Raw genomic sequence first — 21,622 nt, forward strand, 5'->3', positions numbered from 1 at the left:
TGTGACTTTATCAAATCTGCAATGCAATTAAACAACAACTGAACATGAAATGAAAGATGTAAAGGTCAGTACTAACCCAGCACAGTAACAGAAGATGCACATCTGTCATTTCCAACACTGTTTGACACTTCAACCACGTATTCACTGCTGTCCGCCTTCTCTGCTGCATAAATCTTTAAACTGGCAACGTTATCCTTAAAGCTTGTTTTGAATTTTCTGCTGGACACCATCTCTTTTCCATCTTTAAACCATTTGACTTTAAGTGATGGGCTACCTGCTACAGTGCATTCCAAAGTTGCTGGCTCCCCTGCTGTCACACTAATTGATGCCGTTTTTTCTACTATTCTGGCCGGTTCTATAAAGAGATTCAATTATTTGTATTGAGAATAAAACATATATACTGTATATGTATATGCATACTAATGCATCTATTAACTTGTACTAACCTTTTACTGATACAGCTGCTTCACACTTTTGAAGCCCTGCATCATTCTCAGCTTGACATGTGTATTTCCCACTATGACTAATCTGAACAGTCATTATTTCCAGGGTGGCGACACCATTTTCAAAAGCCGTAGTGATAAAATCATCATTTTTCACTATCTCATTATCCTTCAACCACTTAACGGAAATAGGCACTGAGCCTCTCACAGTAGATTGCATCTTAACAGGACTTCCCAACATTGCAGTAACATTTTCAATCTTCTTAACAAATGAGGGGGCTTCTAGATTTAAAGAATAAACGTCTTTAATACAAGACACTTAATAAAAACAAATGTAAATCTATACTAAAATTTTAAATTATTCTTCCTTTGAAAATGGACAATGTAATGTATTTTACTAACCTTTCAACTTTACAGTTGAGCTGCATGAACTCTTGCCCACATCATTTGTTACAAGACATTGGTAATCTCCAGCATCTGCTGTTTCAAATGAAGTAATTTCCAAAGAGGTAATAGAATCTTGATAGATAATGTTGTGTTTTTTACCAGTTTTAATTGGCTTTCTATCTTTAAACCATTTCACTTCAAATGGAGCTGTACCAGCAATTTCACATTCAAGAGCAGTATTGGTGCCCTTCATTATTTCTACTGGTTTTAATTCTTTGCTGAAATATGGTGGTTCTACAAAAAAAATATTAATTGCAACAGTTTTAAACCTCTTGTATACCAACATTTACATGAAAGGTTTAAATTCAAGTAACACAAGATTTGAACTATAAAACAACAGACCTTTTACTGTTATCTTGGCACTGCAGCTCTCACAGCCAGCTTCATTTAGTACTTCACATGTGTAGTTTCCACTATCATCCACACTAACTTCAAAAATGTCTATGACTGCCAAAGCATCTACAAATGTGATTTTGTATTTATCACTGGTACTTAGTTCCTTGTCATTCTTAAACCAGGTAACATGCAGTTCAGGTGAGCCTTTAACAGAGCACTGTAGACGGGCTGCCACACCCTTTTTCCACACAATCTTGGGCTCCAGTTTCTTAAGAAATGATGGGGGTTCTAGAGAGAGTATTTTAAAAAGTGACAATAGCATATTCGACAGCAGACCAAATATTAGAAAAATGATTAGAAGGATGCATAAAACAAGTAAGATTTCTATTTAGAGTTGGAAATCCAAAAAGAAAGGTTAGACCCTATACAGTAAACTATACAAATAAGCCAGAAAGAAAGAGAAGACATTCTTAGAAACCTTACTTTAAAAGACGTGGCTGCAGCCACTTTGTGATGAAACCAGTTGATTTTCCTGAATCGCATTGTTGTTAGTACTCAGAAATATTAAGAGAGAATTATCTTGAGGATCATGCTTACCTCTCACTGTTACAGAGGCAGAGCAGGTGCTACTTCCAGCGTCATTTGATGCAGTGCAGACATAGTTTCCTGAATCTTTGAGTTTGGCATTTGGAATTTCAAGAACTGCTACCTTGTCGTCAAATGTAATTTTATAATCCATACTGAGATGGAGTTTTTTACCATCTCTGCTCCAAGTTATACATACTCCTGTGTCTTCGTCCACCTGGCATTCAAGCCGAATGATGTGGCCAACAGCCACCGGTAAGGGCTCAAGTTTCTTCACAAACTGTGGTTTATCAATAACTCTTAGCTCAGCACTACAGATGTCGGTTCCAAATGCATTTGTTGCCTTGCAACTGTAGATGCCCTTGTTATCAAGCTGAAGACTAGGAATCTCAAGAATATTCTTCTTCTTGTCAGTTGAGATTTTATAGTTTCCCTCTGAAGAAATGTCAAGACCGGCTTTCTGCCATACAATATTCATCGGTGGTGAACCAGTCACTGCACATTGAAATCTTGCAGGCTTCCCCACGTATAAAGTCATTGACTCTGGTCTAGTTACAAAGACCGGAGGAAAAACTTCTAAAAAAATAAAAAGTCAAATTATTCCTTTTTTTTTTTTTAAGACTCACAAGATAAGCGGGCATATGATCAGCCCAATGTACAAAGAAGATACACCAAGAAAGCAAGAAAATAAGAGAAAACAATTGCAAACCTGCTTTAATATGGTACTTTATCACAGCAGAAAAAAAATAAAAAAATAAAAGTATGTCTTAAATCAAGAAAGTTCCTTTCATTATGAACCAAGTAAACAGAAAGAGTACCCTAAACCAAGCAAAATATAGGCAGTGCTTACCTGATCTGTTGCCATCAATGTTTGTACAAAGGTTAAAACAAAATAGTTTTAGTGTTTTGAATAATAAAAAAAAATAATAATAAAAAAAAACATTTCAATACCACAGTAGGATACTTCAGTAGGATAAATAGAGCAGTCGCTTAAACGATTTATATGAAACAAAAGATGATTCACTTACCAGTTACGGTTACCGATGCTGCACAGCTGTCACTGCCTTGCTGGTTTGAAGCTTTACATGTGTATTCACCACTGTCTGATACTTGGGGTTTTGGAATTTCCAAAGTAGATGTGTAGTTTTTGCTAACAATCCTGTACTTGTCACTCTCTCGAACTTCATTCCCAGCCTTGAACCACTTAAATGACACATTTGGAGCGACTTCAGTCTCACACTCCAACTTTGCAGGGTTGCCGACAGAGACCTCCAAGGATTGAATTTTCTTCTTGAACACCGGAGCAGCTAAATTTTAGGGGTGGGAAAAAAATTGTGAGTGTCTTAGCAAAAACTGTTGGGTAAACTGTTGTTTAAGGTGATGTTAAACAATAAAGTGATGAACTGGAACAAAGATGATGGGGTGCAAAAGCAATCCAGGGAGTGACTGTGAAAAGAAATGGCTGCTGCAAAAGGTTAAAAGGAAAGAAACCATCTCCATTTTAGAAAATGGAGATTCAGTGAATAATGAAAAATGACTGCGATGTGATGCTCAGAGACATGCATATCCGTGTAGATTCTTGCAGTATTTTGCGCAAAATGGTGAAGAAATGATATGGAAGAACAAATAATGTGCAATGACTGGGTGCTCTTGTTTAAATACACAGTGAATACAGAAGTGAATCAGTGGAAAAGAAAACCAGCGGTGAAGTGGATATGGGGAAGAATGTTACTGAAATCGCACTTATGAACAAATTTAATGATTAGATTGGATAAGCAAAATAAAAGTCTTAAAGGCTGCCTAGATAATACAGCATGCAATCGGACTAAAATTAATCAAGATAATTAAGAATAAATAATCTCTCAAATATTAAGATTAACATATTAAGTCAAATAAAGAAGTAAAGAGTAGAAAATTGAAAATGTAAAGAATTATATAAGAAATGTTGTGGGTTGTTAATGATATTTTATTAGTTATGTCTAATGTAATACTTTAAATATTAATCTTAAAATGTGGTTAGTGATTAAGTCGAGTGTGAAGTGAAATTAAGTAATATTAATATCCCCATAATCCAACCTCTTAATACAACTGTGAGTTTCGATGATGTAGTGGTCTTTCCAGCTTCATTCACTGCCTCACAGATATACTCTCCTTCGTGCTTCTCCTTGATTGCTTTGTTGATTACTAATGTGTAAGTATCATGGTCCTTTAAACATTTGAACTCTTTGCCTGAAGTAACCTGTTTACCATTGAAAAGCCAGTTTACCTTTTTAACACTTGTTATAATTACACTAAGATTTACTTTGCTATCTTTCTCTGCTGCAACATCTTCTAGTCCCTGACTAATGACAGGATAACCCTTGGTAGCATGTTCCGAAGATATTGTAATTTCTTCTTTTAACATTTCTTCCCTTCTCCCTTTTTTTACAAGAACATCTACTGCTTGTTCAACAGGAATTGATGTTGAAGGCACTTCTGTGGTAATTACTGCAGCTCCAACATCTTTCTGATGAGTTTTCATTGTCATTGTTCTAACTTGCTTCACAGATACCATCTCTTGAATATCCCTTTTTGATTCCGTGGTTACTTTAATCATTTGTGCTTGAGAACTTTTTGAAATAGAATCAGTTGACTCCTGCAGCAGAGTAACACCTTGTGTCATTACTGTTTGGACTGAGGGTTTGTCTTGGGTCTTAAGATTAGCTGACTGGGTGTTTGGTTTTGCAATGTCTGAGGCACTCTCTGCAATGCCAACAGTTTCCACAAGTGGTGACATCATTTCTTTGGAAGGTGCACTGCTGACACGTAATCTTTGGGGCCTGTCAATTTGTATGGTGCCTGGCTGTTCTGAAGACAGGACATGTTGCTCCTGATGAACAATTGAATAAAAGGCCGCTTGAAGTTCACTTTTCAAATCGGCAGTCTGGGGATACTGACCTTCAAAAGCTAAGGTTATTTCCATAGGTGGGGAACTACTAGTTGTAATAAGATAGGTAAACATGGTATATTTGGGTTCTTTGAGTATCTTTAGTTCTGTTACCTCAATATCATCTAAGTGTTCTAAAACCTCTGCCAAAAGCGAAGGCTGTTCACCGGCTATGGCAGACTCAAGTGCATTTTTCAGTTGCGTTCTGATGCTCAAATTGAAAGCTTTGGGCGTTTGCAGAACAAAAGTAAGTTCTTTTGGAAGAGTTTTACTTTCTAGGATCTCATGTGCCTGGAATGTCTCTTTTGGTTGCCTTTGTATCTTAAGAGCTGTTGCATCTGACCTGGTTATGTCTTCAGAATGCTCTCCAATAATGACCTGTGTTTCCTCCATCAATAATGGAAGCCTCACAGATTGCCCTTCTTGAATTCGGACTGCAAAGTCTTCTTCTGCTGCCTCTAAAAAAACTGTACTTTCTGTGGAAACTGCTTTCTCTTCAATATGAACAGGCTCAGAGGGGATTTTAGGTTCATACTCAGTCTTACAAGTAACTTCCTCCATTCCTTTAAATGTATCAGTGTGGCCCTCCTCCAAAGTTTGACTTTCTACTACGGTAGTTAACTGCATGATATTCCAATTATCTTCTTTTTTAACCAAAGCACGCTGATGTTTTACCTCACAAGTAAAAGGACTTTCTTTTGGCAGTTGAACTGACTCTGTAATTACTTGAAGACAAGTCCGTGGAAGAGGCTCGCTTTTACACTTTGAATGAATACCCGTCACTGACACATCAAGGTCTGTGGAATAATCAGCTGAAAATTCCCTTTTCTCTTCTGCAATTACTGCCTGCCTACGGGCTTTTTCTTGTTTCTGTACTGCTACTCTGGGTTCAGGCTTTTCGAAGGAAAGTATACCTTCCTTTGGAAGCATACATTCTGTTTGTACTGACTGCAGATGTAAAATAGTGGGGAGCTCTTTTGTTGACTGAATTGAAACTGCACTCTGTTTGGAAGAAAATTGTGAAGTAACTTCATAAGAGATAGATTTTTGATCATCTGAAATTAGTGAAGAAAGCAAAGTGGGGCTTTTTCTAACTTCAGCTTGCTCCTCAGAGGGCACCTCAAAATTGAAAGTGGCTTCACTGGGCAATGTGTCTTGCTCACTTATGACCTGCAAATGCAAAAGCTGTTCACCTACTTTTTGTGATTGAACAGACACTGCACTATCTAACCCAGCAATCTTCTCAGTACATTCAGCTGTGAGCTGTTGTTTCTCTTCAGCAATTAAAGCTGATTTTAAAAATGCATCTTTAGTTGCTGATATCTGCTGTTCATTTGGTCTTTGCACTTGAAAAGTCTGCTCTTTTGGTAGGGATTTTGGTGTTTCAGTGACAGGCCTTAGCAGTGGTTCTGACAATTCCTTTACTACTGTTGCTTCCATGGCAGCATCAAGAGTTGTTAGCTCACTGGTATGGGCCTCATTAAATTCCTGCTTCATAGTTGCTACAGCTGTGTGCACTATTTTAACACCTTCATTCACCATGCTAACACTTTCTAACTCTGGCTTTTGAATAACAAACATTGCCTCTTTTGGCAGTTGCATCTTACCTTCTACATGGTGACTATATACAATATGTTTTGGTTCAGGTTTTGGCACTGCAAGTTCAGCCCCTGTCTCCAGAGTTTTTGTTGTCACACTAGTTAAAGATAATACTTCCTCTGCAACAGCTGACATAAGTTTTGAAGGTCTTTCTTTGGTTAGTTCAATCTCAATCACCTCTGGGCTTTGTATTCGCTCATAGTGCTGCTCTCTAAAGCCATGGCTTTCCTGAACAGAAGTTGCGAATGCTGCAGTGTGCAGTTCCCTCATCATTGGAACAAAAGACTCTGTTACAGCTTCACCAGTGGAGACTGTGACTCTCTCTTCAACCTCATGAGATTGTTGTATGGCTGCCTGGTGGGTGGGAACATGCTCTCTGTGCAACGTTGCTGCGGAGACTACTACTTCCCTTAATGAGTCTACCTGTTCACTACTTATAGCTTGTCTTTCCTCAGTGCCTATAGTGTACACCATCTGGTGTCCATCTTGGAGTTCTGCTCTTGCCTCGCCTGGTAAATTTACCATATATAAACGGGATTCTGTAGCTTGTTCGCCTGCTGATACTTTATATCCTTTTTTCTTTTGAACAACTTTGTGTTCCTTGTGCCGAGAAACAGCAAATGTATCTTTAAACACAAGCAACTCAGCACTGGAGGTGGCTTCCCCAGACTGGTTAAATGCTCTACAAGTATAAAGACCACCATCATCTTGTTGAACTCCATTGACATTTAAGTGACCAGATCCGTCAAGATTGTGTACAATGCTGAAGTAGATGCTTGGTTGAACTTGGTAACTTCCCTTAAACCACTGCACTTCGGGCATTGGGTCCCCTATCACTTTATATTCAAATGTAGCTTGACTTCCTTCTCTACATTGCACAGGTTGTAGTTCTTTTATGAAGCAAGGAGGACGTCTCGTCACTTTATGCATCGTCTCCATTTGCGCTTTGTGTTCCTCTTCAGATAAAAAAGACTCTTTGGTGACCTTCTTTTCTACTGATTTCAAAGTTGGTGGCCTTGTTGAAGGCTTTTTAAATCCTCCCATAGCTTCCCTTGGCTTCACCTGTAAATATGTACTGCAAAAGCATTGACCAAGAATATTGCTTGCAGAGCAAGAATACTCACCTATATCTTCGAGTTTTACATGGGGAATAATCATGATATACTCCTCATTTTCTTGAACAAATTTATAATCTGCTGAAGGAGTCAACTTTATTCCATTATGAAACCACTGAATTATGGGTTTGGGAATGCCAGTAACTGTGATAGAAAACCTAGCTACCTCCCCTACACTAATTTCAGCACAGGCTAATTGCTTAATAAAAACTGGTGCTTTTGGCTTTTCATTTTTCTTTTCAATTGTACTGGAATAAAGTTTAGGTTCTGGCTTGAGTTCAAATGTTTTGCCTTTGTCAGAAAACTGAAGGCCACTGCTGTAGGTTTCTTGTTTCTCTTCACCAGTTGTCGTGAGAGCCAAGCTAGAAAATTCTGCACAGAAAATAATAAAGTCAAAGGTTTACTAAATACATTCATATGGCGCCTTTTAATAAACTAAATGGAGGTATACAGTGAAGAACATCTGAAATTATGCAAAGAAGCATCTCCAGTTTATAAAACATTCTATAAAAAAGTTGATTTTAGAATTTTAAAAAAGACAAATGCAAAGATGTCATTTTCTTCTTCGATCTTACTTTATTTAATTATACAACCTTGTAAATTACAAACAAACACAGCAGAGAAACTATAAGAGCAAACACACTTGTACAACGAAAATAATCATATTAACTATATACCATTTTAAAAATTATGTTATGCCTTCATTTCTTTTCCAGATTCAGTCACTTCGGACCAATTTATATGGTTGTTACATCAATATTTTTTTTTTTTAGAAATGTAAATTAAACCTGTTATGAGAACTCAGCACTTATGTTTGTGGACTCAGAAGAGTGCCAAAGTTGTTTGTTACTAGCATTGCAAAAATGGTGCAAATTGCAATTTGGTGTAAATACTCTGATAACTGTTGTATCATGACTTCTGATATATAATGTACTGTGTACCTTCCAGACAGAGATCCAAATTAAACTGAAAAGCTTACATTATATAAATGATTTGACTGACTGGGTTAATTATTCACTGAAGTTTAGATGAAGCCTTTTAAATAGCTAAACAGAAATATGTCAAATAGCAGACTATACAGCAGCAGAATACTACTGTAAGCAAATCAATATATCTTTTATTCCTGTACAGGGAATTGATAAAGGCTATGATCAAAAGAGTTTTACATACTATGTACTTTACACCTTCTACATTATTTAGAAAATATGAAATGACTGCATTCAGAAAATAAAGTCAGTATAATAGACATGTATAGCACTGAAAAGACTATAATTACTCATTGTATTATTATTATTATTATTATTTGTAACTACAAAATATCTATGACTTCCATAGAAATTGTCCATATCACACTAAAATCACAACAAAATAAATAGATACATCATAATCTGTATAGTAACTTACACTTAAGATTCAGACAGTTGTACACAATTATATCAAATGAATTATTAAGCATGCATTTAGTATTGAGGCATAATAAACAATAAGCTTTCATTAGATCAATTTCATAGTTCACCATTTACCCATTTACAAGAACAATGTAAAGATAAGACCGCATACAACTGGTTGCAAAATGACACCGTTGAAAATAAACTGTTAAAATTCAGTTTCAGGTCAATGTACTACTGTAAGTTTCAGTTAAGCAAATTAACACTGGAACTTTTTGGCTAAATGTAATAGTTGCAAGTGCTGGCAGTTCCAAAGATACAGAACCAGCTTTACGGTTTAAGCAAAAGTTACCACATAAAAAGTGCAGTAATGCATTTTCTTTTCAACACTGCTAAATGTTTGACTTTAGTCAAGTGATATGATATACCAAATAACAGCCTTAAACTTTTTAAAACACTTTCAACAAGCCAGCTGTTTCAGTAGACCCTGCTTTGTTTGAAACTATACATTTAAACTCACCAGCATCACTTTTGGTAGCGTTTCTAATTATCAAGTTGAAGCTGCCAGACATTTTTTCTTGAATAATATACCTGCCTTTTTTAATTAATTTACCATCCTTGTACCACTTAGCACTAGGCTTTGGGGTACCACTCATTAAACACTGAAGCACCAGTGAAGTCCCTTCAGCTGCAGTTAGGTTTGTCAGGGGAAATAAACATTTTGGAAGTGTTTCTGTGACCTGAAACTGAAAGCTACAAGTGTCAGATTCTTTAGCTTTAAACTCAATCATGTCTTCCCTGGAAGGTTCAGCAAACACATCAAAATTAATATTGCCACATTTCTCCCCCTGCTCCTCATGTTCATTGTCAGTCATGGCTATAAGCCTTAGAGCTTTTGGGGAATCATTAGTTTCATGTTCAAACTCAAACTCCAGTTCTATTTCTGAAGTCTGATTTGTTTGCACCACTGAATTGCCCATAATCAAATCAAACTTCTGAGGCTGGTGTTAGATACAAAAAGAGATGCTCTACATGTTGTTTCCCCAACTTGATTTACTGCTTTGCATATGTAGATGCCGTTATCATAATTGCACACATTATGAATCCTAAGACTATGATTGTCATTCTCTGACAAATAAACATATTTCCTACCATCCTGTGGTATATGAACAGTATCTTTGAACCAAGTCACACTAGGAGGAGGAATTCCTGTCACTGAGCACTCAAAGACGACATCAGTATTTTCTGCAGTCTCTACGTCAAATATTGGGTTGATAAACCGAGGGGGCATTTCTGTCACCTCAAAGGCAATTTGCAGGTCTTCACTTTCTTGTGTTACAAAGTCTATATTGTTTTCCTCAAAAAGACTTGGAAGAACATCAAGAGAGATGATCATATTTTTGTTGTCAGGGGTAAATTCTGGGACTGTGATTATTTTGACCTGTTTTTCAAATTCCTTTACGTCATTCTCATCCAGTTCTACTTCTAATAAAATTTCTTGGGGAGAAGGAGATCTTGATGTTGTGTCATCTTCTACATCAAACTCTATCACATGTTGATGACTTACTGCAGGGGGCATTGGCATCAATCTTGTATCCTGGGATATAACCTCTACCTGTCCTAAACTTTTTGCTTCCCCTATAGTGTTAACTGCTTCGCAAATATACTGTCCTTCATCAGCCTTGCATATATTTTGGATTTGCAAAATACACACATCACCTTCTCTTTCCATGGTCACCCTCTGATCTGTATTTAAAAGAATTGTATTTTTATACCATTTTACCTCTGGAGTAGGAATTCCAGTCACCTCAGCAAAAAATGTTAGCACACCCATTTTGCAAACCCTTTTCCTTGATAATGGCTTAATAAAAGCTGGTGGAATGCCCTGAATTTTGGGCTCCATTTCCTGAGGTGATCCAAATGCTCCTGAACTACGTCCTTCTGTAACTGAGCTTTCTTCTTCCAAGCTAAATGTGAGTGGTGTTGTTTCAATTCCCTCATCTTCTGGTGATCGGAATATCTTTGGTGGGGAAAACAACCTGTCAAGCATGGGACCAGAAGAGTTTTTTTTACTCTCAACAGGTGAGAACAGGTATTGGGGAGGTGTTACATACCCCTCAGGAGTTCCACAAGGTGTATGGCAAGATTCAGGTGACTTTTTAGATTGAAAATTGTCCGCTGAGGAAGATGGAGTGTAAAACTGTTCAAGCTCTGCAATTTCATCACTGCACGTACTGCTAATTTCAATTGACATTTCAGATTCAGGAGACAGGGAACGTCCCCATTCAGGCTGCTGGTTATAGTAGTCATAGACAGCACTAAATGTTACCTCTTCAACTTCAAGTGAACTTATCCCAGCCAATTGCTTAACAGTTTCCTCCACATTTTCCTGCATTGGTATAGGGCTCTTCTGTTGCCCCGCTGATATAAGATAGTCTGTTAGGGAAAAGGTAGTTTCATCACTTGTTTGTGATGCTTCACCTATTGGTTTTGATATATTTGCAGAAACAGCTCCATGTAATTTAGATTCTTCTATCATTTCACTTTTACTTTCACATCCTTGAACCTTAACCCCTTCTACAACATTCTCCTTCACATAATTTGCAAATTCAATGCTTCTGCTGGGTCCCTGCCATTCTAATTCTTTAACTTCCTGTGTACTTGATAACTGACCAGTCCCGACACTATGTGAAAGAAGGTATTGACTTAAGGAAGATGAATTTTCTTTTTCTGGTGTCTTTGACACTGCATCTGTTGAAAATACATTTTGCTCTGGCATTATTGTTTCCCCAAGTGGATATTCAGTTAAATAGACACTAGAAAAAACTGGAGATTCAGGTTTAACTTCCAAAACAGTTGAATTGGTTGGAAGTTGATTCTCCTTCTCCATCATTTTACCAAGAGTAGAACATGAAATGGTGTTATGGTGATGTTCAACACTGTGTGTAAGGGAATGTTCTAGTTTACTGGACTTACTTTCAGGTATTCCAGTTTTATTTTTTATTCTTCCTCTTTCATATTCACCTTCATCTGGGAGTCCCACAAAATGTCTTGCAGGAGTTTCAGTAACATTTTCTGAAACAGTTTCTTTTTTATACCAAAATGGCATTATTGCCTCAGGTTTTACTAGTTTGGGCACAGTATATTCTTCTGTGTTTTCCTTCACAGTGGTTTCAACTTCACTCAAACTGGCAAGTGAAATAAAATGACTCTCTGTGGTGTCCGATGTGTCAATGGATCCTGTTTCCCTTAGTTGTTGCACAAAGCTTAGTGGAGCAGGCTCCTCTGAAATATTTAATGCATCACTTGGAACCCATTGCCTTAGCTGATGAACACGTGGAACAGGCTTGACTGGAAGATCTGATGCAACTGTTTCTTTGATGTTCATTGGGACCTTGTGCCTATGTTGATGGATAAAGCGACGTTGCTCAAGTTCTCCTGGAAGTTCTGACATGTGTTTTTCCTTTTTATCAACTGGAACAGTTTCTCCAAACTGGTGGATTGATCTACATGGAACAGAATGTATGGGAATTCTCGGTGCAACCCTTTTCCTCACACTGGCCATGGTGGAGTTACTGAAAGTGAAGATGGAGCCATATGGAAGAGACTCTATTGGCAGATCTGATAAGCTAGTGTCCTTTGTTTCTATTGGAACTACTTCCCTTACATTTTGCATAAACCTATGTGGAACAGACTCTTCTTGATAATCAGAAACAGCAGATTCTGTCTTATGAACACAACCAACATTCCTTACATTGTAGATTGGCCTACCAAGAACACGCTCTTCTGGAAAATACAATTCAGGACATTCTTGAATTCTTTCCCTTAAATTAACCTTTATCTTAGGTTCAGTTGGAGTTTCAAACATACGTTTTATTTTTGAAACTCTGGTTATCACATCCGATGACTCCAAACCACATCCAGTTATTTCTGTCACATTGGCTGAGTCCACTTCCTTTGAATGTAGTGGAATTCTGCGGTGGGATAGTTCTTCTGGTGGACAATGAGATTGTTCTCTTGATTCATCTTGTTGTTTCTTGATGCCAAGAGGTCCAAGAGGGTTTATGTTGTCTGAGATTATATTTTCATCTTCAGTTTTTTCATTGGTTATTCTCCGGTTTCTTGAATGTGACATAGATACAAATCCCTGTACTTCATGTCTCTTTTCTTCTACCTGTGACTTGTCCTGTATGCGGACCATATATTTTGGTAAGTGCGGTGTGTCAAAATAACTTTCTGTTTTATTTGTTTGATGTTCACTAACGTCTGTTGCATTATCCCTACGATAAGTAAAACTGTGCTTTGTCGGTTCTACACTGAGATTAGATGCACTTTCCACTTCTCCTGTTTTGTTGTTAGCAATACACCTGTAGTTGCCTGAATCTAAATGGGAGACATTATTAATATATAATCTATACATTCCTCCTTCTTGTTCAAATCTGTATTTGCTGTTACTGCTACTTAAGCATCTGTTGTTGTGAATCCACGTTGCTGTTGGTTCTGGGTCTCCAGATATAAGACATTCAAACATTGCTGTCGCTCCTTCTATACAACTTGTGCTCTTCGTTTCTTGTATTACCTGAGGAGGTTCAGAAGCAACATCAAAAGAAAATGTAAATTTGTGCTTGGTTGTTTGTGCAAGTCTATCTTGGGGTGAGCCGGCTGAGATTTTCTCAATTGGTTCAAATGATTCTTTCATCTCATCATCTTGCTCGGGAATTGGTGTAGGTGCAGTTATCATAATCTCAACAGGAGCTGAAAGGAGAGATGAGTCTGAATGTCGCGGTCTTGGCAAGAGTGCTTGGGGGACCTGTAAAGTTGATCTGAAATCTTTGTCTGGGTCTATGTAGGAATCTAGTTCTTCTTCTATCATTCGATCAAGTTCCTCTTCAGTCATCTCTGCTGCCTCAGTTACTTCAACCTGACAGGTTGTAACTGTTTCTTTGTTTATCAAACCCTTTTCTTTAATCTTTAGAGAAGCTGAAGTCGTAGCTGTTCCATACTGGTTAAATATTACACAGGTATACACTCCTTGATGTTCGACTCTAGTAAAACCAATAGTCAGTGTAGATTGGGCATCTGTTGTATGTATATCATAATCTTGGTTTTCTGGTATTGGTCTATCATCTTTACACCAAGTAACTGTTGGATGTCCTTGGAATAGACACTCAAATGTACATACTTCTCCTTTGGCAGCTTCTAATGACACCATTTCTTTATCAAACAATGGAGGGCATGGTTTCCACTTTTTCATAAAATAGTTGACTTCCTTTTCTGGTTTTGTCATGGCTAGCTCAATCGATGTTTCACTTTCTTTTGCACACAACATGTATTCAGCTCTGTCAACCTGTGTTAGTTCAGTTGTACTTATTTTTTCTTCAGTTACATCATCCTCCATCCCTAAAACTTCCTCTTCATATTGCTGTGCTATTTCTGCCATTTCTTCAGTCTCAGTCAAATCGAATACCATTTCATCACCTTTCTGGTCTTCTGCTATGTCTTGCTGGTAGTTAATCATGTTCTGCGACAGCTGGATCAAAGACTTCTCTGTCTGTAATGTGCTATCACCACCCTTCTTACTTACAGTTTCCATCTCATGATCCATCTCAAGTTCAGTTTTCAATTCTTCATCATTGTTGTCTGGGAATCCTTCACTTAGAAATTGCTCTTTTAATGTCTTGATTGTTTTTGATCTAGAAGATTCTTGAAATGAAGTTACCTCATGTGGTGCTTCTGTTTCTACCTCTTGCATACCAAGGCCTAGGATTCTTTCCATCCTAATCTGAAAGTCAGAGGAATTCTTACTAACACTTGATTCAGCCTGATCTGTTGTTTTTCCATGTACATCAGACACAGAGGAAAGCTTGATTCTTAGTCGCCCCACAGAGTCTGTGTAACTTGATTCACTCCCAACAGATTCAAGATCAAATTCAGATGATGATCGTGAAGAAAGAGAAAGTCTCTTCTCTCTGACAGCTCTCCGTAAAAGATGCAGCTTCACTTTTACATCTTCTTCAAGAAGACTTTCAGTGTCACTGAGCCTCTCTGACAAATGAGGAGAACCTCGCTCTGATGCGGTATCGCATAACAGAAGGTCCTGCTTTTTGGATGGAGAAGAAGTTCTAAAATACATAGTATGCATCAGATCCCGTTTTGCAGATGGTTCCCTCGAAGGTCCTTTCATGGTATATTTCTTATCAAAAGGAGATCCCACACACCTAAGGTCTATTCTTAGCTTTGCTTCCCTCCTTTTCTCAACCATAGAATCTATACTTTCATGAGTTTTCTCTGACCGCTTAACAAAACTTAAATAGTTTGCATTTTGTTCCTCAGCCAGTGATACCAACAATGAAGCAGTTGATTCTGCTGAACCTTCACTGTTAATAGCAAACACCCTGTAACTCCCTGAATCTTTATCCTGCACATTCTCAATTTCTAAAGTTGAATTATGAATGTGCATAGTACTTTCAGTTTTAATGACCCGACGAGTCTCTTTACGAATTGGTCTGTTGTTATGCAACCATGAGATTTTTGGGGGTGGGCAAGCAATCAGCTTACATCGGAAAGCTACTGGCTCTCCCTCCATGACAGATTTGAATTTCAGCTTTTTAGTAAAAGAAGGCCGTATGCTCTCAGACCACGAACTTATGGAAGATGTTCTACTTGAACAACGATTTGCAGAAACCAATCCATGATCTAAATAGTCTTCAGTGTCTGAAAAAGCACCTCTTCTGTTTTCCAAATATTCTGTCCCATCGCTGAAGAACAATTCTAGAAAACAAGAGAAAAGTGGTTTAATTCATTTTTTATTAAATAAGAAAAAAAATTATTTTATGAAAAATTGAAAAAATATTTGAAATGGAATATTAATGAAAAAGTAAATGCATGCAAGAGATCACAAGACAATAAATAAAAATTCACTCACCATATTTGTTCGAATAAACGCAAGACCTGGTTCTTTTTAAAAGATTCTGACACGAGTATCGCTCGTTGTTTTGTTCCTTCTTCAAACTGTGGAAACTTCTTCATAAAAAAAGCATACACGTTCTCAAAATAAAATGTGTTTTGGGGCATTTCTCCTCTGATTTTGGACTCTCTGTTTGGTAAAATGCTCTTGCCTGACTTGCAGACAGCTGAATAAACGCCCTTTCTGATCCTTTGATTAGAGGGTAAATTGTTCAGGTATTTGATTGAAAAAAACAAATAAATTTCCAATGAAATATCAAAGACAATTATAAATACTATCATAAGAAACTGTAAAATGGTATGAGAAGGCGTTTATTCGAACTAATATAATTACTAGATTTCACAGTGTTATGTAAAAAGCAAGCAACATTAACTGCATAACACTATCTGCAAGCCAGTCTTAGACATATGTGTGCAAGAAGAATGAATATCAGATGCATGGAAAATAAAAAGCAATAAAAAGATTTGGCTAGTCCAATATCTTTTAAAGATGTTTTTCCTAGAAGCTGGAAACTTTAAAAGAAACACATCCCGAACCTTTAAATCTGAAAAAATGTAAATACAAATAAGTTGTCATTACATCATGCTCTAATATAGGCATGTACTAATACAAGATCCCACTATTCCAAAACTGCTGTAAAGCAAGCAATACGTATTAGTCAAACAAAACCTATGATAGAAATTAAATAATAAAAGATCTGAACTAAATATCAGTACAAAAACAAGACATTTAAGATATAAAACATGGTTTCTCTTAAACAAGTCATGACATTGCATGCATGCCGCTTGTACTGTTGATATGTGTCCCAAAACATTTGAGATTAATTATAAAAAAATTCTTACCTTTTACTTCCAACTCGATTTTACGTTCAATCTCCTCTTGAATTACTTTCTTTATGTCTGTGAATAAATGAAGAAAAGACTGTAAGCATTCATTCTGTAATAATGTTTTATTTCTTATACCGCAGTGAATGTGATGTCCCATTTTGCATGTATCTTTGGGTAGGGATGTCTGCTAAAAATAAATAATAATAATAATAATAATAATAATAATAATAATAATAATAATAATAATAATAATAATAATAATAATAATCTTTTCAAAATAATTTACCAATGGGATAAAAAGATACATGTGTCAAACTTATCAGATTGTTTCAAAACAAAGCAAAAAATATGTATAGTTATATTTGTGTATATGAAATTTCTTTTTTAAGATTTATTTTTTAATCCACAGTCTTCTGCAACCTTTGCTGAACTTCCAGGAACATGCCTTATCATGCCTTAAATACTGTATGGTAAAAAAGTTTTATTCATCCAAAAATGAATCCGATGAGAATTTGGGAACTGGGATGCAAATGTGAAATGAATGATGAATTCACATTCGGAAGGACCAAAACATGCAGTTGCCAACCTGTCACCCTGAGATGTGTGCTGCACGAAGCTTCTCCTGCTGAATTGACTACTTTGCATGTGAATGTGCCAGCTTGACTGGGGTCAACTTTCTTTAAATTTAAACTGCACAGAGAGCCATCATGTTTCAAGTAACGTAATGTAGACTCTTCAACAATCAACTGATTGTAAAGCCAAATCACGCAAGGAGCAGGTACACCCTTAATAACACAAAAGAGCGAAACATCATCTCCTTCTTTAACAAAAGTTTCTGGGGCCAGTTTTTCTAGGAATTCTGGAATGGTGGCACCAGTTTCTGGTAACTCCTCAAAGGGTACAACATCTGGATAGTAGTCTCTGCTTCTCTGCCTTTGTGTTCCACTTGGTCTTTGGGTTGATGATGGTTGAGGTCTTGAAGACTTCTCTGAGAGCTTCTGTTGGCCTTGGTCAGTGGGAATTACATGGGGCTCTCTGTCAGTTTTAGAACTTTTAGTGTCTGAATCAGAGGAAATTTTGATTTCTGCTTTGGGTTTTGCTTCTTTAGCTGGGTAAGAATAAAGTTAGGAACATTATTATAGATTAAAAGCTTCAGCAATTATGTTTTAGATGCTATTTTAGCTGTAAATATTATGATATATTATTAGAGGGTTAGTGGGATGTATGGAAATGCTGTTAAGGCTGATGTTTAAACCTCTCTAAGTCTATATTAAAATGTTAAATATTAAAATAACTAGTGCTATAAGTTATTGTATAAGTTAAAGCCAAGCTAAGAATTAAAAGCTGAAAGCATGGCGCAATGAAAGAGGATGATATGAAATAATCCAATGTGGTAACAAAAAACTCATAACCACCTTCCACTGTAAGCTGTGCAGACGTTTTATCTTCCCCATATTTATTTTTTACTGCACATCTGTACCGGCCCTGGTCACTCAACTGGACATTGAGGATGGAAAGAGACAGAACACCCCCACTTTGAGAGCATTTCACTCTCTCAGATTCCATCAGTGTCTTGCCGTTATGATCCCAAACTATCTCAGTATAGGATTGACCATCAAAAGAGCAGATGAACTGGGCCACTGCACCTGTATTCACTCTAAGATCACAGAGTTTTTGAAGCACTGTAGGACCCCTGGGGGCAATGGAATCTGAGTGTTTCACAACAGTCACTGCTTGTTGGGCCTCCATCCTTTTCACAGATGCAGTCTTCTTCACAGTGGACCTTTCAGAAACACTTTCAAAGACTTGACAACTGTATTCATAGGAAGGCTCCTCAACAGATCTGAACTCTTCTGAATAAGTTTCAGTTTGCTTTGAGATCATTGGAGATTCAACCCGAGCCTCTGATATGGTTTGAGAGGTGACTGTTTCCTTTATGACTTTTCCAGTACTTGATATGCTTTGCCTATCTATGGTTTTCACTGTATGAGTAATAAAAGACAGGATATTAAGCACTGCTCAACAGTTAAAGATAAGGGTAAAGTTGCTAAGGTGCACTATACATGCCAAATGGATGAGTCCACAGATCAGGTATTTTCAATGCATGATCTATGATATGAGTGAAAAATTAATGATGGACGAAGACACACAGACAGGATGTTGAGCATCTTCTCGACAGAACCACGAAAAGAGTATGAAATGGAGTTATACAATGAAGAACGAAAGATTGCACAGCAATGGTGATATTAACCCTTAAACCACACGCTTCCTATAAATAATATTTTATTTCAGAATTAAAAACTAAAAAAAAAACATTTCTTGAGACATTACTTGTTATGTTAAACTGAAATTAGTAAAAAAAAAAATAATACGATAAGTGATTTTTAAAAAATGTCCAGTGATGTTTTAGGGTGAAAGATGGCATTTAGTTAGCAACGCACTTGATGATGACAAGACATTGTGTCAAAATATCCAGAGAATTAATATTGGTGAATTATTTGTGAGACACTAAAAACTACTTTCCGTCAAACAATAAATTGATTTTACCTTCTGCAGACACTTCAAGTGTAGCTGTGCAAGTTGCTTCTCCAGCACTATTTATAGCCTTGCAAGAGTACTGTCCAGCATGCTCAGTGTAAGCATCAACAATAATGAGTGTGGCTGTATTTGTTATTTCATCGAAATGAAACACCACATTTTTGGTTGGCTGTATCAATCGTTGATTGTGAAACCAACGGATTTCCGGTTTCGGCATGCCAGACACACGTGCATGAAATCTGGCCACTTCCCCATGGGACACCATGCAGCTTGCAATAGGCTGAATGAAAGTAGGCCTTTGGCCAAGGGGTTCCTTCTTAACACTTGAGACACTTGTAGAAACATGCCTTTGAGTCTTGGATGTAAATTCTTCTACTTTTTTAAGTCCTGAAAAGAAGTATGCCACTATTCAATTGCATGGCATCAAACATCTTTATTTTTTTATAATAATAATAATAATAATAATAATAATAATAATAATAATAATAATAATAATAATAATTTTTGGAATTTGTAATCCTTTAGTTCCCAAAAATGTGAGCTTTTGTTCCCAAGATCACTTCTTTATGTTAGCCAATCCATTTTTAAAATAAAACTCCTCAATCACCTATGATAATATCGCTGTCGTGTCTTTTAAGGAATACTGGTACATCCATTGCTCTAACTGAGCATTCTTTTCTACATATTTTGCATAGAAGCAAAAGCAGAATAAACAAAACATCGCCATGCACTAAGACGGTTGTTAAAACTGGACTGAGAAATCAGTCAGTATTTGTGCAGTCAGGATGTATTTTAGTTTCAGATGTCCCACTGCTTACTTGATGTCTTACATTCTTTCAAATAGTCAAATGTTTGTTATATCTGAAACATTTGTATGTTGCAGGTAAAAAGTATGCAACATCCAGTTTTACCAGCTTCTAAAACAGCCCCATGTTACATTAAAGTAACAAGCATTACACAGTACATGCATTTACAAGAACAGTGATTTCCTTTCCTCATTTCCCGCAAGAAATTTGTACTGAAAACATACCTTCAGACTTCACTTCAACTGTTGAGGCTTCTTGAATTGGAACTACTGGAGTAGCCCCTTTGTCAGGGGAAACAACCTCTGGAACTGAAAAGTAGACACAAAACATACAGTTAATTTGCTTGTTTACTTGCACACATTACAATTAAAAAAAAAAAAAAAACTGTGCAGAGACAGTCACACAGGCAAATAAAAGATAGATATTTACCTTCAACACCGAGCGATGCTGAGGTGGTTGCAACACCATAATCGTTTTTGGCTTCACAAGTGTATGTGGCGGCATCTTCAGGGGAAACTTCAATCAGCAGAAGAGTATACTCTTCTCCATCATGTAGGAATTTGCATTTGAAGCCCGCAGAGAGCTTCTGGTCATTCTTATACCAGGAAACTTGAGGCTCAGGTTTGCCACGCACCATGGCACAGAAGCGTGCAGGTTTACCACAGTCGATAGTTAAGGGTTTCAGCTCTTGCACAATCTCTGGAGGCTCAGGAACTTCAATATAAAGCAAAAGATCCCTTAGAAAGTTGATTCACTGCATATTAATTAAACAAGGCAATTAAGCAATGTTCCCCATGTTACTGTCTAGTTTGAGAATGTATTATTCATTCATTCTAGGAGCTAGGCACATCTTCTAAATCACAATTACATAAATAAAAATTGTTGACATATATATATATATATATATATATATATATATATATATATATATATATATATATATATATATATCATTCTTGTCATTAAATAACAAGTAACAGTCTGGAAAATCGAAAATGAAATCTATTAAGACTGAACAGCTTTGATAAATAAGTTTTTTTTTTTTTTTTTTTTTTAAAGTACTCACGGTTGACATGAAGTGTCACCATACTTCTGTTTCTTCCAGCAACAAAGGTGTATTCACCAGCATCACTGCGTATTGTTTCTGTGATAGTTATACGATGAGTTTTCCGAATGACAACATATTTGAACCTTTCCTGAACCTGGAAGTTAATTTCCACACCATCCTTGAGCCAACGAGCCTCTGTATCTTCCTCATTGACTTCAAATTCAACTACAGCTCTCTGTCTTTCAAAAACCTATTACCAAAAAAAAGAGAAAAAAAGTATTTCATATACTATTGGACCTGCAAGGATTTGTGATTATTTTCAATTCCATTAGGTAAAAAAGTGAAATAATCTTACTGTGATGTCTTTTTCAGCAGGCTCAGATATCTTAATGTCACGACCTTCTACTGTAAGATGTGCAGTGGATATATTCCCTCCTGCTACAACTGAGTATTCCCCAGCATCAGACATGTGCACAGTGGAAATCATTAGACGATGTATATATTTCTCTGTTGAAACTCTAAACCTGCAGAAAAAAAGTTAAAACAAATTTTGTATTAGCTTAAAACCTTCAGTTGAAATAGAGCACTTTTAACTTT

The 21,622-nt window shown here is 36.7% G+C and overlaps 1 protein-coding gene across 1 annotated transcript in view; it reads right to left on the reverse strand.

The window, feature by feature from the left end:
* Window positions 1-21,622, reverse strand: part of LOC121321943 (titin-like) — a 170,646-nt gene that overhangs the window by 128,979 nt on the left and 20,045 nt on the right. Inside the window, exons 36-50 of the mRNA XM_041261332.1 lie at window positions 21,381-21,549; window positions 21,044-21,275; window positions 20,407-20,691; window positions 20,202-20,285; window positions 19,181-19,558; window positions 16,649-16,705; window positions 9,824-15,610; window positions 9,453-9,731; window positions 3,888-7,823; window positions 2,840-3,118; window positions 1,824-2,387; window positions 1,233-1,514; window positions 846-1,124; window positions 447-725; window positions 77-355 (exon numbers count right to left, since the gene is read on the reverse strand). Coding sequence (XP_041117266.1) covers window positions 77-355; window positions 447-725; window positions 846-1,124; window positions 1,233-1,514; window positions 1,824-2,387; window positions 2,840-3,118; window positions 3,888-7,823; window positions 9,453-9,731; window positions 9,824-15,610; window positions 16,649-16,705; window positions 19,181-19,558; window positions 20,202-20,285; window positions 20,407-20,691; window positions 21,044-21,275; window positions 21,381-21,549 — 13,169 coding nt within the window. The remainder of the gene's footprint in view (window positions 1-76; window positions 356-446; window positions 726-845; window positions 1,125-1,232; window positions 1,515-1,823; window positions 2,388-2,839; window positions 3,119-3,887; window positions 7,824-9,452; window positions 9,732-9,823; window positions 15,611-16,648; window positions 16,706-19,180; window positions 19,559-20,201; window positions 20,286-20,406; window positions 20,692-21,043; window positions 21,276-21,380; window positions 21,550-21,622) is intronic.

Source organism: Polyodon spathula, chromosome 10 (genome assembly GCF_017654505.1).
Source record: "Polyodon spathula isolate WHYD16114869_AA chromosome 10, ASM1765450v1, whole genome shotgun sequence".
Lineage (NCBI taxonomy): Eukaryota > Metazoa > Chordata > Actinopteri > Acipenseriformes > Polyodontidae > Polyodon > Polyodon spathula.